Source organism: Dermacentor variabilis, chromosome 4 (genome assembly GCF_050947875.1).
Source record: "Dermacentor variabilis isolate Ectoservices chromosome 4, ASM5094787v1, whole genome shotgun sequence".
Taxonomy (NCBI): Eukaryota; Metazoa; Arthropoda; class Arachnida; order Ixodida; family Ixodidae; genus Dermacentor; species Dermacentor variabilis.
The window spans coordinates 43,259,992-43,286,285 of record NC_134571.1 but is presented as its reverse complement, the minus strand read 5'-3'; the positions used below and the strand labels follow the sequence as shown (position 1 = coordinate 43,286,285).

At 49.2% G+C, this 26,294-nt stretch overlaps 1 protein-coding gene across 3 annotated transcripts in view; it reads right to left on the bottom strand.

Annotated features, from left to right (window-relative positions):
* LOC142579020 (uncharacterized) overlaps positions 1-26,294 on the bottom strand; it is a 445,280-nt gene that overhangs the window by 49,076 nt on the left and 369,910 nt on the right. The window contains exon 1 of one of the 3 annotated variants that reach the window (XM_075688800.1): positions 12,005-12,076. The exons of the other annotated variants lie outside the window; for them this stretch is intronic. Within the exon in view, the coding sequence (XP_075544915.1) occupies positions 12,005-12,030 (26 nt within the window). The 5' untranslated portion in view covers positions 12,031-12,076. Of the gene's footprint in view, positions 1-12,004; positions 12,077-26,294 lie in introns of those variants that run through there. 3 annotated transcript variants of the gene reach the window in all.

Genomic DNA, 26,294 nt, shown 5'->3' with positions numbered 1-26,294 from the left:
TCACAGCTCGCAGTAAAGCGCGGAGTAGCAATCAGTTAAACAGAAAACGCACACGAAGGTTAAATTTAGACAATTTAGAAAAAGTCTACGGGACGCATTTTTGTAAATATCGTCCATAAACACAGTCTAAGGAATTATGCATTAGCGCAAGCTCTTGGGCCACTTGGTGCATGAAGAACATGAAAAATTGGGTACCAGCGAAACGCAAAGGACGGGCACACAAGGAAAAGGCGTTAGACACGGACGGACGCTGGGCTTTCAACAGTGCTTTATTGAAATTCACATTGCCGCATCTTACATAACCGCACCTTGCATAACCATACCTTGCATAACCGCACCTTGCGTATTTTCCGTACCTTGCAAACTGGCTAGCCCGTTCGCGAGGATTGGAAACGAGGGGACAAAGAGAGGGACCTGTAAAATTGAATACGTGACACCTTCATCGAGTGAAATACTGGTGTTGTTTGCCGCGTTCCGTTGGCTTGTGGTAAAGTCTACATGGGCCAGACAGGTAGGCGTGTTAAAAAGCGCCTGCAAGAAAAGAACACATCCTTAAGCGGGGACAAGGGAAGCAGTCTGACAGTTCATTGCCGCGGCTGCAAGGAGTGCAAAAAAAGTTACAGAGTTTGGTCGTGTGACCATTTTAGGGAGGGGTAAGACCAGATACGAGCGGGAAATCTTGGAAGCCGCTTACACTTGAAATGAGAAAGAAAATTGTGTCAGTGATATGTCTTTGTTATGAACAAGGAATGTGCGTACCTGTCGGGTAGGTAAAATGTGATTAAAAACTGACATTGATGCACGGGTCTTGGAAGGAGTAGAAGAACTGACATTGATGCACGGGTCTTGGGAGGAATAGAAATTGCGCATGCGTCGGAGGTTATGTGAGGCGATGTGAATTCCAGTAAAGCACAGTTCAAAGTCCAGCGTCCTTCCGTGTCTAACGCCTTTGTGTGCACCTCCTTTGTGTTTCACTGGTACCCCCTTTTCAAGTTCATGAAGGAATTATGAAGTCGTACATGTCGTCGTCTAATGCCTGGAGGCTTTGCAAACAACCTACTCGGACGTCCTTGGATCATCATAATCATAATCATCATCATCACCATAATCACCACCACCACCACAACCATCATCATCATCATCATAATCATCATCATCATCATCAAACCATCATCATCATCATTTTATGTCCACTGCCGGGACGGAGGCCTCTCCCTTGCGATCTCCAATTGCCCATGTCCTGCGCCAACTGATTTCAACTCGGCCTGCGAATTTCCTAATAGATTACAACAGAGTAAAGGTAACAGTCTTGCTTGATGGCGATTTTTGCCTGTAGACAAAAGAGAGGCTTTATAAAACCGGAAGTACAAGCACGTAAGAAGGTGAAACGGTCGCCGGAGTTCTGCACACAAGCTATAGCCGGTTCACATTCATATTTACAGGAGTTTAGAGAGTACGCGCACTCGTCCTGCGCCAAGTGCAAGCGAGCAAAAGTCGCGCAAGGCGAGGTCCGTCACCATTGCGCTTCGACAGCGCTTATGTTCATTCTGCTTCCGCGGTTGCCCTCGTTCACGTACAGTCGAGTGCCAAAGTTTCAGGACCAGTGGTAGTGCCTATCCGGGGACGCCTGTTTGACCAGCGTCATGCATTAATACAATTTCACGTTGCTCGGCTGTGCTAGAATAAATTATTATTATTATTATTATTATTATTATTAATATTATTATTATTATTTACGTTGTTTTTGTTTTTATTTGCTGCTGATGACGTGGTCTCTAAACTTAAGTTATGGGGTTTTACGTGCCAAAACCACTTTCTGATTATGAGGCACGCCGTAGGAGGGGACTCCGGAAATTTCGACCACCTGGGGTTCTTAAACGTGCACCTAAATCTAAGTACACGGATGTTTTCGCATTTCGCCCCCATCGAAATGCGGCCGCCGCCGTGGCCGGGATTCGATCCCGCGACCTCGTGCTCAGCAGCCTAACACCATAGCTCAGCACGAGGTCGCGGGATCGAATCCTGGCCACGGCGTCCGCATTTCGATGGGGGCGAAATGCGAAAACATCCGTGTACTTAGATAAACTTGTGCACTCGACTGTACATATTACCGCTGCCTGCTGAAGCTGTAGTCTCCATCAAGTTTTTTTTGCACTCGCACGCCACGCCACGCGGTGCAAGTGACGTCATACGCAGCTACATTGAGTCTCATTTCCCGATCAATCTTTGTGTTGCTGAATACGTGCTACATCGATTTCTTTTTCCAAATGGTAAAGAAAGCCCGCAAAACACTAAAAAGTCACGCGGCACTTTCCGCTTGCTTTTGCGGACTTCATTTAGGCTTGGAAAAAAAGAACCACTTTTGTGTAGCACGTATGCAGAGTAACAGAAAGATGGATCGGGATGGCCTACAATTTCCTAACCGACAATTTCGCTGTGATTATTATAATATTTGAGAAGTTAATCAATATAACTAATCATACAATTACGCAAACACACACACGCACGCACACGCGCAAGACAGCCTGACTTGCTCTAAGCGACAGAAAACAACATTACCTCGATCGGTTCTGTCCAGCTACGTGGCACTCGCATATCTTTGAATTTTGTCACAAGTCACGCGATACACCTTGTACAGTCTGACAGTTACACAGCAGAAACAGACGCGGTCTCTACTGACGACGGCAACAATGGAGGTTGGTCAAAGCTTCCAAGTCACGTATGCTTGGCGAGTGGACTTGACAGGTCGACCAGCACATGCAAGACTTTGCTCTTCAGAAATACGGCTGTCAGAACCGAAGCTTCGGCCATGTCCCACGCGCGCTCCACTTCTTTTTTTTTCCCCCTCCTGTCAGTTTTTATTTCCCGCTGTAGCTGCTGAGACCTCGCGTGACTAGATCCAAGCACACGGGTGCCAAATCAATATCCCATGCGTAAGAAAAGCAAAAAAGAAAGAAAGAAAGAAAAAACAAAGAAGTAAAGAAAAGTCTAAGAACATGCGACTGTGAGAGGGAATAAACTGTGCAAAATCGCATAACACTGTTAGACAGTTACATTTTATCGTCTGCTCACGCGGTTTATAAAACGTTGAGGCAACACTCTACAAAAAAAATTTTGACATAATTTATGCTATACCGCAAGGTTTAAAGTAAGCAAACACACTCCTTCTGTGAAAGAACATTACCGTGTTTGTGGTCCGGCCTATATACTTCAAGTCGTAAAGTGCACCCGTTCATTATTTACACCGGACAAAGCTCTATATCGCGCTCACAAATGCGCTCTCTCTCTGTGTCTCTCGCTATCCCCCCCCCCCCACACACACACACAGACACCCACACACACATAAGAAAAAAACATTTTGTGGTTGATGGCCACGGTCAAGCACGTTGAGACCAAATTTTCGATACCAGCCTTAACCAAGTGGTGTATACCGAGTATAAATAGAGCGCGAAACAACAACACGAAGAGATAAGACTCCTTTTTACGACCCTTCCGCATAGCCAATTATGTATGCACACTATGCGTCCCGGCGCATCGGCGTTAAAAAAAAACGAAGAAAAGAAAAAGCGAAGCGCGCAGCCCAAATACGCAAAAAAAAAAAAAGAAAACAAAAGCAGCAAAACGGAACTTCAACGTGGCGTTTACGACCTTCCAAACTTTATTTCAAATCACCGCGGTCCGTTACGCATGCAGAATCGACCGCAAGCTATTCACACACGGCATAAAAATTCTCCCGTCCTCGCCTGCACGATGTCATCAAAAGTTGAACCTTGTAAAACTATATCACCCACGATATAGCCTTAATGGCTGATATCAAGCTGGCTTGTATATTATAGTCAAGAGAGGGTAACGAGGGCGCAAGCTCCCTTTCGGGAATGGCGCTCGAGGAGGCTATAGGAATTCGGCAATTGGAAAGAAATTAAAGAAATAAAGCTTGTAACACAGCGACAAAAATTGTAGGCTCATTACAAGAGTACTTACCCCAAAATATTGCAAGACGCTAGCGTCTATACGGGAGCTGCAAGCGTGGCCGTTCGGCCGCTAGGGGTACTGTTATGGACACTGTCAAGTTGTGGAACTGACCACCTTGTCGACTCTGATTGGCCCAGAAAGTCGCTACGGCGTCTCCGATTGGCTCAAAATGCCGCCATTGAAGGATTCGACAATATATGGCGGAATTTGAGGTCGTCCATATGGAATAGCACTCCAGCATGAAAAATGAATTTAGGCAGGCGCCGTTTGCCTAAACTACGTTCCTCGGTATTCAAACGGCTTTGTGGCTTCCACCAATATACATTGCGTTACAAATGCAACGATTCGCAATGGTTACGCATGTACTCGGAAACTTATATTGACTTGATGGGACTCGAAAAAATTCCCTTTCTCGGAAATTCACTAAGGTAAAGCGGGAAAAATAACACGCCACAAGAACTTCGGAAACCGCAAGCGCGTAGCCAAAAACATGTACGACGCTGTGACCCATCAATCCAGCAGTAGCTGAATGATTATGTCTTGCGTTCCAAAACCACGAATTGATTACCAGGCAAGCCTTAGTGCAGGTCTTCGGATCAATAGCGACCACCTATAGATGGGGTCCTTATATAACGTGCACCCAATGCACCGCATACACGGGCGCTTTTACATTTCGGCCCCATCGAAATGTGGCCGCGATTTGATGCCGCGTCCTCTGGCTTAGCACTGCAACGCCACCGCCACTAAGTTACCGTGGCGGGTGTAGCGGAACGACCGTAGCGGCCAGAGTTCCATGCAGTAGCTTGATTCACTCAAGGCTCGCCTCTCCTATACAGGAGAGAGCGTGTTTTCTCATTGGCCATCGTTCGGGAGCCGGCTGCAGTCACGATGCAGTGATTTGAGCAATAACGAGAACACTCCGGTATAGCAACGACCAATCTCAAGCAGCACTTACGCAAGATGGGTTTTGCGAATACCGTCCCACGGTATTTTCGAACCATCCCGTTCGCGTCTTCGAGTAATCCAGCTCAAGGACTAGAACTGTGCAATCTGCCAAATGCGATTTAAAAAAGAAAAAAAAGTGCATGTGCATGCATGTTCTTAAAGAGAGACGTAGTTTTCTAGTGCACTGAAAGGGTACCCGCCGCCGAAGGTTACGTCATGCAAAAGGTTGAACAAAAGGTCATGCAAATGGCGGTCCTGCTGAAGCTATCCATACAGAACGCAAGAAAAAGCCCTCATCTTTTTTCGACACGATTGATTTATAGGCCGTCTGAGGTTAACGTCCGTTGTCAGAGTTGTCGGACGATCCCACCGCTGTCAACCAGATGTAGGAGTCGTCGGACGATCTCGCCGCGGCCACCATTTGAAGGAGTTGACGGTCGTAGAGAGGAACTCGGTGAACAGGATTTATTTACATTATTTACATCTTAGACAAGACATACATTGACAGTCTAGCGTGACTCCCAAATGGAACACGCAAGACGACGCATACAGCAAACAGCTTACGAGCACACAGCTCACTATTACATTTCGAGCACGACGACGAGCACGCAGCTCATTAGTACATTTCGAGCACACTAACGAGCACACCCTTGCAGCCGGCAATCGCTGCTTATAAGCACTTGGTCCCCCTTGATTCCAAGCGAACGGAAACGTTCGTCCAGTCATCGTTCGACGTCACCGTTCGACGTCACCGTAGACCAGCCCTTTTGGAGGAGGATGAGGGCTGTCGACTTGGAGGAGGATGAGGACTCACATACACGTGCCGCACATACACACAGGTGTAATGGTCCGGAGCCGACGTCAAAGGGGCTTCGTAGAACTCTGAGCCGTTCCGGGTAGAACATTGTCTTGCGCCTTGATCGGAACGCGGGAAGGAGCCCCTGTCGACGTTCCCGCGGCAACTCCCCCACTCACAGCAGAACAGGGCGGCGCTGCCGTGCCGCGCACAAAGCCTGCTTCGTCGAACTCCTTCACTCGCAACGGCGACGCCCTGTTTGGTCGGGACGGTGATCTATATATAGTAACGTCTGTTCACTCAGAGGACGATCATCTAATTTCCTCAATGTGTTGGACAAAGATTGTCTTTGTGCTTGAAATTTAGGACAATGGCACACTAAGTGTTGCGGTCATTGCGGTATCATAGGAAATGATGACGCCGACAAGGCAGCTCGGACATCAAACCAAGAAGACCGCTGCGTCCCCGTTCCTCTCTCAAGGACCGACGCTGCGAGGCAACTTGGCATTTTAGCACGCACGATCTCCTTAGCAGAGTGGAAAACCGCACATACAAGGCGCACAAGACTGCACAGACTAAACCCGTCACTTCAACTCAGACCTCCAGCCGGTCTACACCGACGTGAAGAGTCTCTTCTCTGTCGGTTATGGCTTGGAGTTGCTTTCACGAATGCCTAATCAGCACTAATTGGAATGGCTGATAGTCCTGCATGTGATGTTTGCGGATGCGAGGAGAACATTGAACACTTATTTTATGACAGTCAACGTATTCGCAAACCATTAATAGCAGCCCTTAACGCCTGATTTGTATAACAGTTCAAGGGTATTGCGTAAATCTGCCTGTCTTTATCTCCCCCTTCCACTCTTCTTTTTCTCTCCCTACTCCTTCCCTCCTTGCAGAGTAGCCAACCGGACGTACCTCTGGTTAACCTCCCTGCCTTTCTGTGCGTCCTTTTCTCTGTTAAATACCGCCATACAACCCTAAAGTAGAGCTTTAGAATGAAGTATAACAACTATGACGAAACCTGAAAGAAAGTGAATATTTTGGAAGCCAGTGATGAACGCACTCGTGGTCCATGCTTCTGCAATCTTCTTGTATGTTTCTGGTTCATTTGTCGGGGCGCGCAGCTGTTAATTAGTTAAATGAGAGCAGCACAACGGCCTCTCGATGAAATGACACGATCGCTATCTGGCGGCCATGACATTACAATAGACGCTGCTCCTTGCAAGCCCATTAGCGTAAAATCGCCTAGGTCGTGAGCTCAGCTACTCGCAGAACGGTTGCGTAAAGTATAGTTATAATGATAGTGCCATTTTCGCTCTCTCGCTCCGCGCTTCGTCGAGCGCAATATTACTCGTGTGCGCTATGCTTGTGCAATCCGGGCGAGGGTCAGCAGACGAGGCGCTCGTAAAGCAAATGATCGAGAGAAATTAACGATAATTTTTCTATGGTAATTCAAATTAGCCATTAACCTATTCTAGTGATTTTGGTAGCAGAAATGCATATATTAGGCACCCGAAGAAGAAGGCGAAAGAAAAGGAAAAGGAAATAACAGTTTAGTTCAATGGAGAAAAGCCATTGTCTGGGCGAAGCTCGGACTCTCCCGAGCATAGGCGACGCCACGAAATGAACGAAACGCAGTGTCGACAGTTCTAGAGACATCAGATCCAGTCTCCGCGGTGCGGTATAAGTTTCAATGACCAAACATATGGATGTCATCTCGCGGGAGGCCGACAGATCCACATCGTGCAGTATAGACACGAGTATAGCAGCGGTGAATGGCGGCGCCGAATGGCGGTTATGCTGCGAACAAATAACTGACGCGCCGCAGCGGCATGCTATTTGGATCAAATGCGCCTGCGACGAGAGAACGGCTGCGGCAAATCATCCTTGCCATAAACGGTCTCCTGGCCACGTAGCGTGGACCCCTCTCTGTCAAGATGAACACGCCGTAAAGCATGCACGCCCGCGTTGCACAAGGACAGTAGCCTGCGCAGCAGCCATCATGTTCTACGCCATATACCACCGCATTTGCATACCCTGTCTCTGCATGTCGTCCCCAGTGTGGAGCAGTAGCAAGTTACATTCACGTCATTCAGGCCGACCTCTACGCCTTTCTAGCATTACAGCCCCCCCCCCACTGTGTGTGTGTGTGTGTGTGTGTGTGTGTGTGTGTGTGTGTGTGTGTGTGTGTGTGTGTGTGTGTGTGTGTGTGTGAGTGAGTGAGTGAGTGAGTGAGTGAGTGAGTGAGTGAGTGAGTGAGTGTGTTTTTGCTTATGCCGGTCAACCCGTGCCTACCTGCCGCAGCGGTTCAGTGCACGACGTTCTGCTGCTGAGCACGGAGGTCGCAGGTTCGATTCCCGGCCGCGACCGCAGCAGTTTTCGTGGGAACGAAACGAAAGAAATAAGAAAAGAAAAACGCTCGTGTAGTTAGGTATATTTACTGGCCAACTGCGTAACCAACTGCGAGTTGGTTACGAGGGACGGAAAGTTAGACGCGACAATAACCAAGCTATGCTTCAAGGGAGGCGCACACTATATATATATATATATATATATATATATATATATATATATATATATATATATATATATATATATATATATATATATATATATATGCAGCCCACGCTATTATATCGCGAAATTTAGTTACGCGAACTCGGACCGAATCTGGGGAATGGGCCTATAAGAGCTTGGGCTTTCCTGCATGCCGTCTCAGTCCCGTACACGAAGGGGACCGGCATGCAAAGCCGCAGAGCTGAGGGGGCAGGTAATTAAAAGGACACTAAAGGTTACCGGAAAGTCAAGTTAAAGTGATAAAGCAATGCTCTAGAACGTCTAAGGCGTCAATATAACCGCGAACAGAGCTTTAGTAACCGAGAAATTGAGGTAAATGCATGACACGATTTGAGACCCCCCAGCGATATTCCGGTACTAGCCCGATGACGAAAGCACTCCTCATCATAATTTATGCCACTAGTACTAAACTACTCGTACTAAAAAGATCCTTTCATTAGATTATAAGACGGAAGAAAATGCTACTTGTCTACTTCGATTTTAAGAAAACAACATTTTGACGTTACCCTTGAGTAGTATGGGTGATCGAAAGGTTTCGTTTTCGCTCGACTTCGCGCCGCGCGTGCTTTCGAGTTTCAGTTGTTTCTTATCGCGTCGTGCTGCGGTTGTCCTGCTGGCTCGCGAAACTTGCATTTGGAACAAGCAGTGAGAATTCCACGTCCATGTGATGTAGCGGGATGCGCGAACGGTCCGCGGAACTTGGCCAAGGGCAGTTGCAGCGGCGAATCCAACGTTACGTATCACTGTGTGCCAACGAGTGAACCTCTCCGTTCGAAGAGGTTAAGTGCCGTACCTCTGCCACAGCGCGCTGGCCAAGAGCCGAAAAATCACGTAGTGTGCTCGCTGCACTTTCGTCCAGAGGATTACGAGTTCAACGCCGACTTACTGAAGTCGCGTGAAGTGCCCTTCAAAGCAGGCCGTCGTCGTAGTAGTACGCAACGACGCCGGCAGCGCGAGCCCTCAACAGCAGGTCACGTTCATCAGTGCTTAAATCACTGAACGCGAGCCCAGCATCGCAAGCTAATGTGTCGTTGTCAGGGTCATCCATTGCAACGAGCGTCGAAGTTGGCGTCATAAAATAAAGAACCAGCTTATCGTAGTGCGCTTTCCCTTCCGCTAGCCACCATAGTTCCGCTTTCGCGCTGCTGTCGGCTCTGTCTTGGCTCTTTCTGGCCGCGCGTTTGCGTTTTGTGCAGAAAAGCCGTAGCGCCGTCTGCGGGAGCCGTTTTACTCACCGACGGCGCAATGTCACTATGAGACCATGACGTCAATACTCCTCGATAGGAGGGCGGGTGATATTTGAACTGCGCTAGAGGTACGCGGACGCTTCAGAGCGCATTTTCTCTTAAAATAAGTCTCTTCTTCGCACGAAACAAGCGTTTCGAGGTTTCTGGGATGGTATTTGAACAGTCCACGTTGACTTAACATTAACCTTTAGTGTCCCTTTAAGCTCACGTAGCGAAGGGCTTGTGCGCTGCGCAGTACAGACGAGCACTCACCGTCTTCGGGCTTAATGCGGCCGCGCACTCGCATTCCCGCCATGTCCTTCGTTTTCTGGCTTGCGTGTTTGTTTGTCTGTTGTACGTTTGGTCTTCAGGTACGTGCATCCTTCCTTGTCAGACAACACTGGCTCGCACCAGAGACGTGTCTCTTCCGGTAAGCAGCGTCAGTGCTGACTGGTCTTCACCGTGCACGTCAGCACGCACAGCAAAAGTAAGCGGAACACGGTTTTGCGATCAGGGCGCGGAGCTGGAGGGAATGTGAAGCCGCTGCGGCGCTCACGCGGGACCACGGCACTATGTCACGCTGAGAGCGCGGCGCGCACGTTAGTTCACCCTAGCTGGCGCGGCAGTGCACTCAAATCGGGCACAGTGCGATCGAGACGCATACTACGCCAGTCGGCGAAAACTTGGAGAACGTGTGTTCAAAGACGCTCCCGGTAGTTTTTGCGTCGGTATACTGCTGCTTCGCGCGGTGCTAGCACGTAACAGTCATCGCAGCATGGCCATGCAGTTTTCCTACGACAATCACTGGAGGGAAATATAGAAAGGAGACGCTGACGGTATAGTCGGTGTCGCATTAAGTCATGATTATCCTTTGTTCGAGAAAAAGACTCTCACCTTCCTTTCTCCGTATCGGCCTGCGACATGTTTTTTTTTTGTTCTTTTTGCTGGGATATGCAATTCATGTTACGTTGTCTTTCCTAATTCTTCGCTTCCTGTTGTACGATACGCATTCATCACGTACAATAAGTCATCAATTGCATAGCAGCGCCGTGTCATCGTCTTGCGTGTCCCGATTGCGCTGCATCAGTCTGCACGTACACACCAACACGTGAATGACATGGCAGTTTCTCGCGCGATATGGTAGCGCAAGACCTGTATAGTCCGTCTGGCAACGCCTGCGGGCTACACAAAAAGGACTGGTGTACGAGAACTATCCTCGCACGTATAGCAAGAACTATACAGATAGCCATCACCTAGCACACTGCACAGCTAATAAAAATTAGCTCTTTTGTGAACGTTAAATGTCCCACGCAAAGAGCGGCTCACTGGCGGTCGCCATCAGACGAAAAATAACCTTCGGCGTGGAAAGACGGCTGCTTATTTTTCTGGCTGTGTGACACCCACTCGCAAGGCGTGGGTTGGCCACGTGCCACAGCCCACGCACAAGCCACGTGGCGACATGTATATAGCGCGACAAAAAAGAAAGAATAAGAACAACGCCAGCATGGCATGCACCGGTCATCGGGTGCATACCTGCACCGTGGATATTGCCGCGCTTGACTTTACTACCTGTAGAAGCAAAATGCAAAACAAGTTCGACGATGCGCGGACATGACGCGCGACGCATTGCTGCGTCTACTTATACAGTCAACCTGAGAAGAGACGTGCATCGACCGCGCTCAGTAAGGGACACCCAACGAGACAGCATCCGCGGCGGCACACTCGAGGGATCAATTTCGGGGATATCACTTTAGTGAGCGTTGCATAGGAATCGACAGAGAAGTGACAGGACGCCCGTAGCTTCAGTGTGAGAAGTCTATATAGTGAAGCAGGATCTGGGTTCCGGCTAGATGATGTTCCAATGCAAACTCGACCTACAGTGAGTATATACACATTCAAAAGCACAAAAGGCGCTTGTATTCGTTCTTTCTCTCGTTTTTTTTTTTGTCTATGCACGCGCTGTAAGTCCAGTTTGCAAAAGAGAAGTCTAAACGTGTACTGCGCGGCACACACGTGAAGGTGGTCGAGAAAGCGATCGCCAGAAAGATGCGGGCTCCTGTTCGGCCCACGCTGCGTCGCCACGGATAAAAGGCGTCTTCTCGCGAGGGGCCACTTTCACGCGTGCGTGCGCGAACAGGCGTATATACCGCACCGTGCTTCAGACGTGGCTCGTCTTCCGTGTACACTCGAGGTCTAGCCGCAGCTGGAACGGCCGCAGGTAGCGGCTGCGGCGCACGCGTCGAGCTGGCTCCCCTGCACGGCGAAGCCTCGCGAGCCTTCGAGCGGGCACGATCCACAGCTTAGAGCAAGGAACTACAGGCGACGGGAGAATAGAACGTGGAGCACGACGAAGGCTGCCTCCACCACATCTCGAGGAAGAAGAGAACATAGGAGCCGCGCGGGGGCAACAAGGCTGTTGAAAAAAAGATTGGACCGAAGCAAGAAAATGCGGCCTGCGAACAAGCGCAGGTGACGCCAGACTCACCGGCCGAAGACCCATCCGGTCGCCATGGCCGCGCGGCCGCCGGGGGGCGGTCGCACTCAGCCAACTCGCGGGCCGCGGTGCGCCAAAAATATACGCCCGTCCACGTGACTGCGTCTCCAGATGGGACCCCGGAGTGAGGGAGTTGAGGTTCGGGCTCGCCTCGCCACCGTTTCAGAAATCAGCCAAAAGAAAGAGAAAAACCCGAGGCAGCGGAAGTGGACGCATCCGCCGGCCGCAGCGCGCACGCCGCTGTCGTCTGACCTCGCCTGAAGATCTCGCATCTCTCAGCTGATTGCTACTATGGTGTTTGTGAATTAACTATGTAAATACTCTACATGACGCGCCGTCGTGGTAGCAGCCATGAGCAATTCGTTTTCTGGAGGCCTGTTTCAGATACGGATGAAAGTAGAAGCAAACCTTTTCATGAGAAATTCGCGCCTATTTTTTTACGCATTAATGAATGGTCATATTTGAATAGAACAACACACCAGAGTAATAAGAATCATGATGACAGCTTCGCTGGGCAGTGTCTTTCTAACATCGGATAACATGCTGACGCCAATTACCAAGATTTTTCTTTCGTGTAAAATGCAATGCCTCTCATAGCTAAATACTAAGGGAATGTTAAGTGTTTAGCGAGGCATCATACACAACTTCGCGTGTTGAATTTGCAGACATTCTTTTTACGCAAAATTTACCGATAGACACGGCGCATATATGTATTGCAAAACCAGTAGACCCCTTTAACGCTACATAGCTTGCTTTATCCAAGCCGCAAAGTTTCTCGACTCACACGCTTTTGAAGAAGAAACTGTTTAAGGCACGGCAGTTGAAAGAAGCCGACGTATCCTTCAATACGTACGGCTCGAGCCACCCATACCACGAGCATACACAAAGGGAACGAGCGCGCGCGGCATTTGAGCGAGCCGGAGCGAGCGGCGTCCTGGCCGTGACGTCACTCGCGAGAGGGCGCCACTCCTAATTCTCGCCGCTAATACGCTGGACCGATAACGTCCAAAAACATTCGGCCAGCGGTTTCAGCAACACCCTATTACAGAATTTTAAAAACAAAGGACGCGAACTGCCCTTGTGCGCGCTAGAAAAATAACCATCAACTTCGACACCCTTGAACGATCCGCATCAAGATATATTCTAGGTCTTAGAATATGTCCTACTGCGTCGGTCTGTCATCTGTGTTGTCTGTAGTCTGCTGCCTTCTGCGTGACAAGTTCGATAATCCGCAACGTTATTTGCCGACGAGCTCGAGAATTCGTGATTGAATTTCGCGTTTACTTTCTCCTTTCTCCATGGTTTCATCGGTATACGGGCAATCCCAACAGCGTATGCTAAATGTTAGGGTATATGTTATCCGCGTTTCTCGCGCGGTATATGGCGTCTCCCAACCAAAAATGAAAAATTCCACACCGCTGGCAAAGCACGTGCGCATGAATTCACTGCAGTGGTTCGGTTCTTTCATGAGCAAGGGCGATATAGCCGTCCGCAAACTTTGGTTCGCCTGCTTTCAAAACTTTCAAATGGAAACGAAACGAGGCATACGCTGCAGACAAGTATCTCGATAGAAGCGGGGGAGGCAGAGAATGTATGATACGGGTTCCAGTTAGTTTCAGAATCACGGAACCCGCAGCTTGGAACAGCTTGTAGAACGCGCTATACACACAGCCCCTACACACACATGTGACTGTTTTGCGACACGCGTGCGGACAAAAATAACGCAAGGGCCACAAAGAACAACGCAGCAAAATACCAAAACAAGAACACCACCGTGCAACGGGAGCTAGCGCTGCTTCGCGATTATCAATTCACGCCTCTGCTTCTTTCGCTTTCTTTCCTTCCCCCTTTTTTTTTTGTCGCTCCCTCACCGGCGGACTGCTCCTAACAAGCGAAAAATTATTCCATACGGAGTAGGAGGGGGGGGGGGGAGGGGGGCGGAGGAGGAGGACGCTACCGAAGCGAAAGCGTGCGAAGTATACCTTGTTCTTATTCATCGCGTTCCGCCCACCCTGTCCGCTGTCGAGACGCGCAATTGGAATTTCAGAGTGGCACGCGGGGAATGAGATCGTGCGGGCAGGCGACGCGCTCAGCTAGCGGCAATCTGTGGAGCTCCATAGCGAAGAGCCTTAGGGAGCCGTACCCGCGCCCCTCGAACCTGCTTCCTTCCCAGACCTCTTCAATCCTGCGTATATATACGTAAATGCAGCCACCTGCTGTCTCACTAAAACCGCGCATAGCCGCTCGAGCGCTCCGCGGGGAAACGCAACAGCGAAAACCGGATAAGGCATCATTCTAAAAGAGCGCACGTAATAGATATTTTTTTTTATTGAAGTGAATATTAGGAGAGGTTGGCGCCTTTATGGTGGCACCGGCTACTCCTTGTCGCTTGGCAAAGGAAACAAATTTGCGTAAAAAGGGAGAATAGCTACACGAAATATGGCACTCAGTAGAACACTGGATGAATAAAAAAATATACAGTCCAATAGTACATCAGTCGCAAAGTTCTGTGCATTAGTTCAGTCCACGTACGAATATATAAAGTCAGATATTTTGTACAGCCAAAACACACATGTAATGCACTGCAAGTACAGAACAGAATTATACATATTGCGTAAAAGTTGCGATCACCACATAAACCAATTATGAACCACGGACAACGCTTGTGTTGCTCATTTAGCGTATTTGGATCATCTGATACCTAATATTTTCCCAAAATGTTGGTGTCCTCTAAAAACTTTTTCAGAGCAAGAAGCGCTATTTTTTGAAGGCCCGCAGCTGGCCATGGGCTAAGTACCTTTTTTAGAGTGAATGGTTTTCTGCCTAACATCAACAAATTTGCTTGCAGTACCCTTCTTTGTGGATCGTATTTCGTACACTCGGGAAGAAGATGATTCACATCTTCGTCTGGATGGCCACAAGAACATTGCGGATTAGAGACACGTTTTATCCTGTACAAGAAGTGTTTTGTAAATGCAGTACCAAGACGCAGGCGGTGTACCAATGTTTCAAATTTTCTGTTGTCTCTTAGATTTTTCGGCATTGATAAGTTTATGCATGGGTCTATAAAGTATAACTCTGAGTTTTTAGTTTGCTGATCAAACCAGGTAGTTTTGCTGAGGCGACAAGATATCTGTCTCAGGAGCAGACGGACTTCACTACGCAACAGAGGAAGATTGGTTGTCTCCGCGTTATTGTGCGCTCGATTCGCAGCTGCGTCCGCTGCAGTATTACCATGAATATTGCAGTGCCCAGGTATCCACTGGAATGCAATTACGTGGTTCATTGTATTTGCTTTTGTAAGTTCTTTAAGTGTCTCATACAATAGCGAAGTGTTCAAAGAATTTTTCTTATTGCTCTGTAGTAATGTGAGAGCAGCTGGCGAATCGCTGAAGATAACCCATTTTTGCGAATGTTTTTCTGATGTTATGAAACACAAAGCACACAGGATCGCAAACAGTTCTGCCACGGAGGAAGATGTCTCTTGGGATAATTTAAATGTTTGCTCTAGCGCTAAATGTGGAATGAAGAATGCTGAAGCCGAGGAATTTTTATGACACGAACCATCTGTGTAAACGTGCATGTACTGGGGATATAAGGAGTAAATTTGGAAGAGTGCCAGTTGTTGTGCGGCTACTATGAACATGTCTCTCTTAGATATAATCCCTTCAACCGATAATTCTATTTGAGGACATGTTAACATCCAGGGAGGGTAACAAATATCCACTTTGAATACCTCAAATCTTGTTAATTGATATATACACAGGTCTGTGTTTGTCTACGTGTGGCCCTGTAGTTAGCGCTGTTCTTTAGAATATTAACTGGTCCGCAGCAGAGATCACCAAGAGGCGTTCAAAGTATTGGTGAAAAAAAAAAACGAAAGTCGCAATTTCGCCCGAAAGGCTATACATCAATTACGGTAGCAAATTAGTGCACAACTATACGAAGTAAGGATAGTTTCATCGACCGCATAAACTAGTAAAGACAGGTATACGAACTAAATTAACAAGCATGGTGTCACGCGTGCACCATAAAACATGAACACATCTCACTCGATGACCGCGGAAACTCGCTGTCAGAACGCTGGAGTGAGGAAGCGCGGCAGCAGCAGCGAGCGAATTGTCCTTCGTGCTGCGTCTCGCACCACCCCCCCCTACGCGGACTAAGCCGCGAAAACACAGCACGCGCCGGTCTCTGTCATCATCGCAGATGGCTTCCAAGATATAGCGGCCCGGGCGGACGCGCGCGGCCACCCGGAGTAGAACGCCCCTTCCCCCTCCCACTTCCTGCTCTTCCCCAGGAGCTTTGAACGCGACGGAAGACAGCGCGTTTCCTCCCAGCTTTCCTCTCTTGCGTGCGCGAAACTGAGCCGCCATGGCCGGCTCCCCCTCACATGCTTTCACTCGCACATATGGCGATGGCAGAAATGCGCCTGAAGTGTCCATATAATTGCTATCGCAATAAAAAGCAGGAAATTAGAGATTGGCAAAGCCAGGATCATTACCAGCGTAGGTAACCGTATAATATAGAAATATATTTTTTAACGAAGAGATAGAAAATCAAAGAGAGAGAGCCACATGCTGGACTGCTATGCATTTATATAATACTTATTAGCTCAAGCAAGCTAAGTGACTATTTGTCGCCGCCACATTTCGAAAGGAATGAGAAAGCCCGGAACCAGTGCGTAAACAACTTCGCGCTTTCTATAGACTTTCAGCAACACTGCAAGCTTTTAGAGCTGCAGCCCGCACACATACGCGCCCAGCGTGGCATCGCGAAACACGTCGCAATAAAGAGTGATCAGGAGGAGGAGATGGGGTAAGGGGGTGGGTTACCCGCGCTTCCTTATAGGATGACACGAGCTCCCACACTTTCCATTTCTTTTCTTCTTCTTTTTCTGTGCCCAACTCGGCAGCTCGAGTTTCCCTGCGCAATCACTCATCCGCGAGTTCTAGCAACGATAGGGCGGTGCGACTGCTCCGTAATTTGCGGTGTAGTGTGTCCGCGGCGGTGGAGAGGGGAGGTATGCATTCAGAATTGTGTCAGGGAGAGGGACACACCGGTCGCAGAGAAGCGCAACGATTCATGCACGCTTTTATAGTAGAGCGAACTTCTAGCGCCACCCTCATCACGTGGTCAGTGCCGAAGATTGCGCGGGCAGTGGTGGTCCAGCCAGTTTAGGATTTGGAGCAATTTTTGGAGCAGGAAAAATGTCATTCTGGAGCAGTTATGGAGCAGAAAAATTTGTCTTTTTGGAGCATTTGGAGTAGTACAGTAATCTGTAGCCATTTGGCAAAGCTTGTTATTACTGTGCAATCAGTAAATGAAGAGTGACGCAAGACACAAAGCCAACGGCAGCATAAAATTACGAATGCGCCAGAACAATTTGCGCCGTTAGGCGTGCACAAGACAAAAAGTGATGGCAAATGTCTTATGTGCATTCCAAATGACCGATGTGCTTTGATTGACTTTAACGCACCGGACAAAATGTGTATTAGTATGCCTAAAGCAATGCTAGAAGCTTGACAAGACTATGCGTCTATGAGCAGTGCCGAAATGAGTACTGTTGTACGCTATGTCGCAAAGATGGTACACTCGCTTTCGTTGCGAGGCAGATTGTCGCCTTCCCATGTGTCGTGTGGCATCCGCAAATAGGTACCAGTCGATTCGGCGTAAAACCGTAATTTTCCTCACCTATACCCGACTGACCATTCGTAGCCCTACCGATTAGACCCAACTAGGCCGAGGCAGTGTGCCATGGCGAAAATTGGCTGTTAGCCGATTTGACTGGCAAGCTTTCTACAAGTCATCATGGAAAGCTTGCCGCTAATATGTTCGTATGAGTGGCTAACCGGCGATCGGTTCCGAGCTCATGTATACGTGTTTTTGACAACTGTCGAAGCCGGCAGCTACTGCAGTCGTGCATAGACGCTTGCAGATTGGCAGAAGGTTCTGAACTGCATGTGCAAACACATGAATCCGCATGCATGAACACGTACGTATATGATACGATCTCCGTGCCTTCCAGTGGCTAATTGGCCCTATACCTTCGCACATAAGCGCTGCTTTCGTTGCCGTTCCGTTTGTCGGCGTCGGGTATAAGAATTGTTTCGATTAGAGTTGATGACCAGGACGACCCTTGTACCAATACAGGCGTGCCTCATAATCAGATTGTGGTTCAGCCACGTAACTGTTTCTGTTGCGGACGTTCCTGTCCCGAAACCATCTGAGTGCCCCGGTTAGGCTACGGGCAATGCATCGGCCTCAGCCGAATATTTCATTTAATATGCAAAAACAGAGTAGCAAATAATCGAGTCGCGAAATGAATTATTTGAATGTTAAATTTATTCGTATAGTTGATTCATAACGTCCGATTTTCGCACTCTCTAGAGGCCGCGAAAACGTCCGAAAAAACGAATCTATGCCTTTTACTGCCCCCAAGGGCTCAAATCGCCACATAAACGTTCGAAATAGCTCTGAAGGCCTGCAAGTACGCTTACTAGGCTTATCGGTGCTCGCACTGTGACAGGGAAGCGAGTGCACGGATGTGTAATTAAGGAATACAGTACATACTGTGTCCCGTGATAATTGCCCCTTCTACTTTTGCAATGCTTCACCGCACCATTGCTTCGCGTACGCTTCACCGCATAACACTGCTGTATTAAGGAGAAGCTGACTTTCAGAATCCGGCATTATTTAAACGCGTCGTGCTTTCCGAGCTTCGAAGCCATGGGGGAGGATTACAAAGACGGAGTCGGCGCGATTGCTAACAGCGACGAGTTGCTTTAATGAAAAACAAGGCACCGAAAAGCAAAAAGCTTGGTTGCGGACGTCGAAGTAGCTGTAGGCCTAGCTGCGGTGGCCTAGCGCAGCGTTGCCGCGGCAGTGGGCGGCGGCCAGTGGATCTGCGTGCGAGAGCGCCTGTTCTAAACGGCGAAATAATAAAAATGGCGGCGGAGGTGGCTTCGATTAATGCCGTTTCGGATCTGCGATCATGGAAAAAGGTCCGGAAAATGGGACGGCGAAGAGTTTTTGCATCAGAAATTTCAGACATTCTTATACATTGACTATGCGGTACCATGGCAGTGGCGCGAAGGCGTCCGATCATTGGGCATGTCCGAAATGTCGGGCGTCCGGAAAATCGTTCGTTGACTGTAGTTGCAAACCCCACTGAAAACACTGCATTGCCGCAAAAACGAGAAAATACAGCGCTTTTGCGCAGTTGGCGCAAATGGCACTTGAGTGGGCGCAGCCAGGAGCAGGCAAGTCGAATTGTAGCAGAATGGCGCAAATGGCGCAGTTGGACCACCACTGCGCGGGTGTCCCGCGGACGCGCGTATATAGCCGCACAGCCAGAGTGGCCTAGAATAACTACCATTTCTATGCTGCGCAGTGTATGTAGCTAAGTTGGTAGCTGTATCAAACATCAGGAATACGAGGGGGCGTTCATTATGAAAAGTTCGCATTACCGATGCCATAGATTTGCAACAGGCGTACACAATTGGCATCAAAACGATCACGTGTTTATAGTTTTAGCGGAATATGAAATTTGTCTAGTATATAGCGCCACGAAACACCGCTACGGTATCAAAAGACAAAATGGCAGGGTCCCTCGGGAGAATTGGTCGAAGCACAAGCAGAGATTCGAATTTTACTGCGAAATCATTATATGCCTCATGAAGCTGAAAATCCCGCGTCTGGTGGTGTCATTCGATGGTACCCAAACCCACGTGACCAAGTGATGACTTTACGTTACGTGGACCTGCTGCGGTTCGCACTGCGAAACGCCACGGTGAGCGGCCACGGCGTTAATTGGACGGACGCCATGGCCGTTCATTAAAAAAGAAAAAAGAAGAAAGGAAAGAAAAAGGAAACGACCTGGCCTCGTCCCAAGATTGGATTGAGGTGGATTAAGGCTCGTACAAATTAGAGCAAAGTGGATTAAGGTGGAGTTCTAATTTAAGGTGGTAACTTAGACAAGTCCTCATGCTTTCGTGTTCAAATCACGTAAGGATACTTGAGTGAATTTCAACCTCCCTACACCCTTCAAGGGCCAAAGATACGAAGAGGTGGTAGTGTACGGAGAAAGCCAGCTGTCAAGAAAGGTCAGGCAAACCAGGAAAGGTTCGCCTAGAAAAGCCTCGCGTTAAAACATACGTCGGACGTCAAATGGCCCAGTGCCAATCAGGTAACGGGCACAGGAAGGCAGCGTTCAAAGCGCACGCGAAAGCTTCAAGAGCGGCGAGATTATAATATAGTCCTGTGAAAAAAGCAGGGCTGTATTTCGCAGCCAGTTTTATATACGACAGGGAGACGCATCCAATTACGTAATCAGGCAAGCCGGCTCCGATGGAGACGGGACGGATGCGTCACTGCCCGAAATCCGAGCCCGTCGTCCGTCATGCAGCTTCGCGCTGCGAAGAGCCGCCGTCTACGCTTTTCTCGTTCCGCACGAAGAGCTCAGAGCGAGAGCCCACGCAACCAGCCAGCGTCGAGATTCCTGCTCCGAGTGGAAGCTGACCGAGAAGAAGACGCTCATCGGTTAGCTTATCAGAGTACAAAGGGAGTCGACTGAAGGGCAGGGACGAGGGCCTTAATAAATAAAGAACGTAGGATCGGATGTATATAGCGACGAAGTCAGAACGGTCTCCAGCAGGTATAATAAGATGGGCGGCGCTTATTGTGCGCGAGGCTTATTGTGCGCGAATACGCTAATTGGAAAGCAGCGGACTTAATTTGGCTGATGACGCCTGTTCGAGGCAATACGGCACGACTTTCTAAAAGCAAGCGGGAAGCGTGCGGATGAAATCGCACGGCCGCGGTGACTTGTGAGCGCGGAGTATACTGGTATAGACACGCTCATGTCACGAAGACTTGGCGCAGTTGTGGTCATCTTCAGCGTACAGGATTACGAAAGGTGAGACCACACTAGACTATTTGGAGACCACACTAGACTAGACAGACAGAAAGAAATACAGACAGGTTTGGGATTTGGAAATTTGCTGAATGGCGAAGATCATTGTTGTTCCAGCGACAACTGGCGAGGAGCAAGCGGATCGAATGACAGTGTAGTCGTTTGCGCTCGTTGCCTACAGTGTGCATCGTCACGCCTCCTCATTTACAAACACGCAGTTTCTCGACATGTACATACAACACCATGCGGGATAGGAAAGAATAGACCCTCGTGGCACTCTGCACGGTAACGTCACTCAGGAAGACACACGCCTGCACGTCTGCAAGCTGCGATCGCGTTATGCGTCGCCTGCGCTCCGCCACTGAAATACATACGGGCTCTCGGCCTTTTCCTACTACGTGACGTGAATACGCCTTAGGGAACATACGGCTTCCTTGAGGGGACAGCCCTCTTCAAATCTTGGTATGGACTGCAAGAAATACGGGAGCGGCTGCGCTCCTGCAGCGCCTTCGAAAACCAAAGTACCATCGAGTTTTATACGGGGATAGATCAGACCGGAGAAATAGTGGACGCTTACTTCTTTGATAAGGCTGGAGATAAGGCTGGAGGCGCGTCCGTCTGTTCCGCTCCAGGAGTCAGAGATAAATTACCTTGATAACTTTCTTTAGAGAGTTGTTGATATTGTCATTTCATGCCAAGCGCGCCTTAAATTTACTGCGTCATTTTCTGTTGTTGTCGCGTGCATCATCGCTTTTTATATGTGTGCTTTCAATGAAGCAGCCTGTTGATAGTCAGCGCTCGTCCGTGCATGTTTCATGTCTAGTTCGTGCCGTTTCGCGCTGTCAATAGTTTCAGTGCGTGAACACTCAACGCGTGACGCGATGCACTGTGCACAAGTGCCGAACGCAGAGTTGCCCCGTTTTCAGGGTCGTAATAACGCACGTCAAGTAAAAAAGGAATTACACGGTGCACAGCGGCCGCTACATTAACGCGCACACGTCTTTTGTATAGTTTTAACATAGAATGGCAGCCAAGTTCGAGATATGCGAGAAATTCATTCACTGGTGGGCGAAATGAAAACGCTGGAATGAGCTTTTGCTCAACTGATAAACGACCCCTCAGAGCAACTACGGGCTGTCCAGAGGGCCTGTGACAGGGCGGAGGACCACGATCTTCCGACCCCGACGTGGGTGCGGCCCGCGACGGCTACGGGGACTCCCTGAAAAGGGAGGTACCCTAACGCCGGTTCCTCAGGACCATTAATAAAGTTCTTTGTCTGTCTGTCTGTCCCTTTCTCCCGTGGAAGCAGGCACACGCGTACCCAGGAGGAAGGGAGGAGGGCCGGGGGGGGGGGGGGGGTACGGGCCCCTGCTCCGAAACTAAGTTTTGGCGCTTGGTAGAGCAGTAAACGAGGGATCCAAAAGAACTGTCATTGCACCACAAAAATATATTTCTTAGTATTTCTTCCAGATGTAATTAAAGAAAAGCGCTACTGGAAAACATGATTTTACACTTCCGCGTGTTTACTTGTTCTTGGTAGTGTTCTTCCTGCGCTTCTTTCCTGCGCGAGTCCATTTGATGTGGTTCCTTGTTTGTCAAGCAAATAAGAGGTGTATCTCACACGCGTGTACCTGTGAGGTACACCTTATTTCATTTCTCTTTTGCGGGCTTACGCGTCTTCATGGCGAACGGTGGGCATTATTCACATTTGTACTAGTAAAGGTACCCGCCCTCCTCTTTTGCACAGATAAGGTACCTTAGTTTGCCCCCGCCCCCCCCTGCCGAAAGAAATGAACACTGGGTACGTGCCTGCGTGGAACATTAATCTAGCATAAGTATAGGTAGATTTAGTGCTTCTGTTTAGCTTGCACTGAGAGAGAGAGAAAGAGAGAGAGAGAGAAAGAGAGAGAGAAAGAGAAAGAAAAAAAAAAAAGAGAGAGAGAGAGAGAGAGAGAGAGAGAGAGAGAGAGAGAGAGAGAGAGAGAGAGAGAGAGAGAGAGAGAGAGAGAGAGAGAGAGAGAGAGAGAGATGGTGTTCAAAAAGTTTGCGAGTTCTGACACTCTAGTAGCAATACGACAAACAGATGGATTAAGGTACGGACATTGTATGCACGGATTAAATTTGCTTAGCGAACTTTACACATACTTAATCCCTCAGAACAAACACGGGCATTATATGCACAGATCGAATGTGCTTAGCGAACTATAAACATATTTAATCCGTCGGAACAAACAGACGCAGGAGGGAGGCTGCGCTGTTTACTGGGTTAGAGTACATAGACGTGCAGGGAAGTCGAGACATGCAGCTCAGTCGAGCCTAATTGCACTAAATGGGACTTTCAGTGGCGCACCGAAGCAGCAACAACATGAACAAGACCGGGTTTTGAACGCCAGGAAAACTACACTGCTTCCCATACATAGCAGCCAACGCTGCGGAAGCTACGCAAGAAATTCGGTGACGAAAAGTTATCGCTCCGCGGCGTTCCATCCATGCTTCGCTGCGTGCCAGAAGCGTTCGCTCGCGCGAGCATGCACTCGAGGCTCCTCGCGACCGGTGGCAAATAAAAAACACGTCTATACCAAGTGCGAACGTCTATACCAAGCGCAACTACATCCAAGTGCGAACGATTAAGCAACTGCAAGAAGTCTCTCTAGCCTTCACAGCGTTGACAGCTATGTATGGAACGAAGAGAGACGTGCGTGTTCGCGCGTTCATGCGCGATTGATTGATTGATTGATTGATTGAGTGAGTGAGTGAGTGAGTGAGTGAGTGAGTGCTTGCGTGCGTGCGTGTTTATAATGCTCGTCATTTTACATTTCCCCCCGCACACATAGATATCAGCACACCAGGCATTTTGCTTGTAGACACGTTTACGTGAGCCAGACTAAGTCGGGCCGAGCGAGCGTTGAGGCGACTCAAGTCAAACCCGCAATTAAAAACGCGGACAGACTTGCCCGGCTAACTCACTACGCAAGACGCATGTAAACGCGGTCGGGTCAGGTTCGGTCAGCTCGACTTCTGACTCGACCCGCGCCGTGCAAACGAAGCTTACAAGGTCAGCATGCCCCTTTCTTCTAGACCGTTTACGTCAAGACGCCGTATGGTGGTTGCAACGACTCTCGGAGCAGCAGAACAGCACTAAGTGATCAGACGGCGCTTTTGAGAGACGCCCCAACAGTATGACAATAAATAAATAAATATCATCCAGCGACAGACATAGGGGCACAGTTTTCTCACGCGGCGTGCGTCTCATCCCCGTGGTACCGACGCAGCTTGACAACCTGGCGTGTCACGGCGCAGAAGCATGCCTGCATTTATGGCGCAGATTCTGTCGAACGAAAACGAGGGAACAAGATCGCGTCTAGCGAGATGCGCGCGAACACCTCGAGCGGGTGGCGCAACAGCTCATGCGCGCGAGCGGACGAACGCGAGTGCGTGCCTCACCGACGAAGGCCTGCCTAAACGCTCGTCGCTGGCATGCCCGAAGGCCTGTTGGGCCGCTTCATTGTCGCCGAAGAGTGCACCTGTTTGCACCGCCGGTTATTTAGTCTCGGGGCTCGATCGAAGCGTGATGTATGGCCTGGAATTTGCTCTTTGTCCGCGAGCACGCTATTCCGCGTCGTTTTAAGCCCAGTCGGAAGGAGGGGGTGGGAGCGGAGGGGGTTAGTGCACAAAATTACGAAGCCGATGGGGCGCGAGGGGCGGTCTCGGACCAAATTAGGGACGCCGTTCCTCTACGGCGCCGAACGCGGCCGGACCCCTCCTCCTCCCGAGCGGAGCCTCTTCCATTCACGCGCAGGACTTCATTATTCAGTAGTGGGTGCACCGGTGAACGGCGTTCAATGGATCTTTGATTGGAGCTTCGCGCGCGGGAAAAGAAGCGACGCAGGAAACAAAGAAGACAGGAGGGTGCGCAGGACTATAGGGAGATATATGGCGGGACAGGCGTGCAAGCGAGCGTGTCCAACAGCCTTGGCGCAGCTGCGCACGGTACGGTATAGACTCGCTGTGCGCCCCAAATGCTCGTCCATGCACGCTGGGTTGGCCCAGTATCACCCGTACAGGCCACGAGAAAAAAAAAGAAAAAAAAAACAGGGAAAGGAGATCCCACGAACTGTAGGAATCGATGTAAACGAAGCTTTCTGCGCTGTTAGGTAAACTGCCACGAGTGCAGAGGGGTGAGGTTAATCACCCTGTTCCGGACTGCGTTGGCACGGGATCCGGTTGTACCCATTCCCTGCCACCCCTCTCTCTACTCGCTTTCAAACATTATCAATACCTACTCCCTGGACGTTCGTTGCTGTTGCGCGGTAGCACAGAGGCAAGCGCGGCAGCTAAAGCAGTGCTTTCGAGGGAGGTCACGCCTAATTACGGCGTCCAGAGTGCAACGTTGCGTCCCCCAGGGCGCGTCAGATGATACTGAGGCCCCGCTGCACCGAAACATCTTTGACGTTGCCTATCTCGTCTCCCGCACCCTCGCCGTGAGCTCTGAACCACCCCTCGACGCGGCAACAGCAGTAGTAGGACGTTCAGGCGGGCTAGTTAGTTCACAGCTTCAGACGTCTCTTTTAACTGCGGGAAAAAAAAAACGAAGACACGCGAAAGAAACGCACGAAATAGCGCAACACTGCGCTCGTGGTGTGGTGCGTGTTCCTTTCGCGTGTCTTCGGTTTTCTCGCGCAGTTAAAAGCAACAGCAGTAGCAGTGGAAAAGTCAAAGGAAAAGGCAAAGAAAGCTTCGCTTTACCAAACGCACGCACGCCCCCCCCCCCCCCTACGCACACACACTGCTGCTTCCAGCTGCTTCACGTGCGAAAGGTGCAAACCCTTCCCGTACAAACCCCCATAATTAATATAAAATTCAATTTTCTAAATGTCTGTCGTGGGTTGTTCTTGAGGGGGCTACTTGTGTAATTACTCATTACCCACCGAAAGAATGCAATGCCCTGAACTACTTGTATTTACTTATTGACTCAATATGGGGGGCTTGCTCCCTGAACCCTGACCCTCCCATTTCATCTAACGTTATTTATTTATTTATTTATTTGCATTAGTTATCATGATTTATAAGTTTACTTGCCTTTGCCTCCGCGGAAACTTACCCTGCCGATAAAATCACCAGAACTGCACTTTTCTATTCTTCTGCCCACCTTCAAGGATTTTGTTTTGCGTGGTCTCATTCACTGCAGGGCAGCATGTAAAGGTCCCTACTTCGGTTAATTATTTTACCTTTCAGTGAAAATCTTTCTCCCTGTCTTTGATGGGTTTGATTACACTGATTTTTCTGACGCTCTCCACAACACGCTGTGCCAAACAGAGAGAGAGAGAGAGAGAGAGAGAGAGAGAGAGAGAGAGAGAGAGAGAGAGA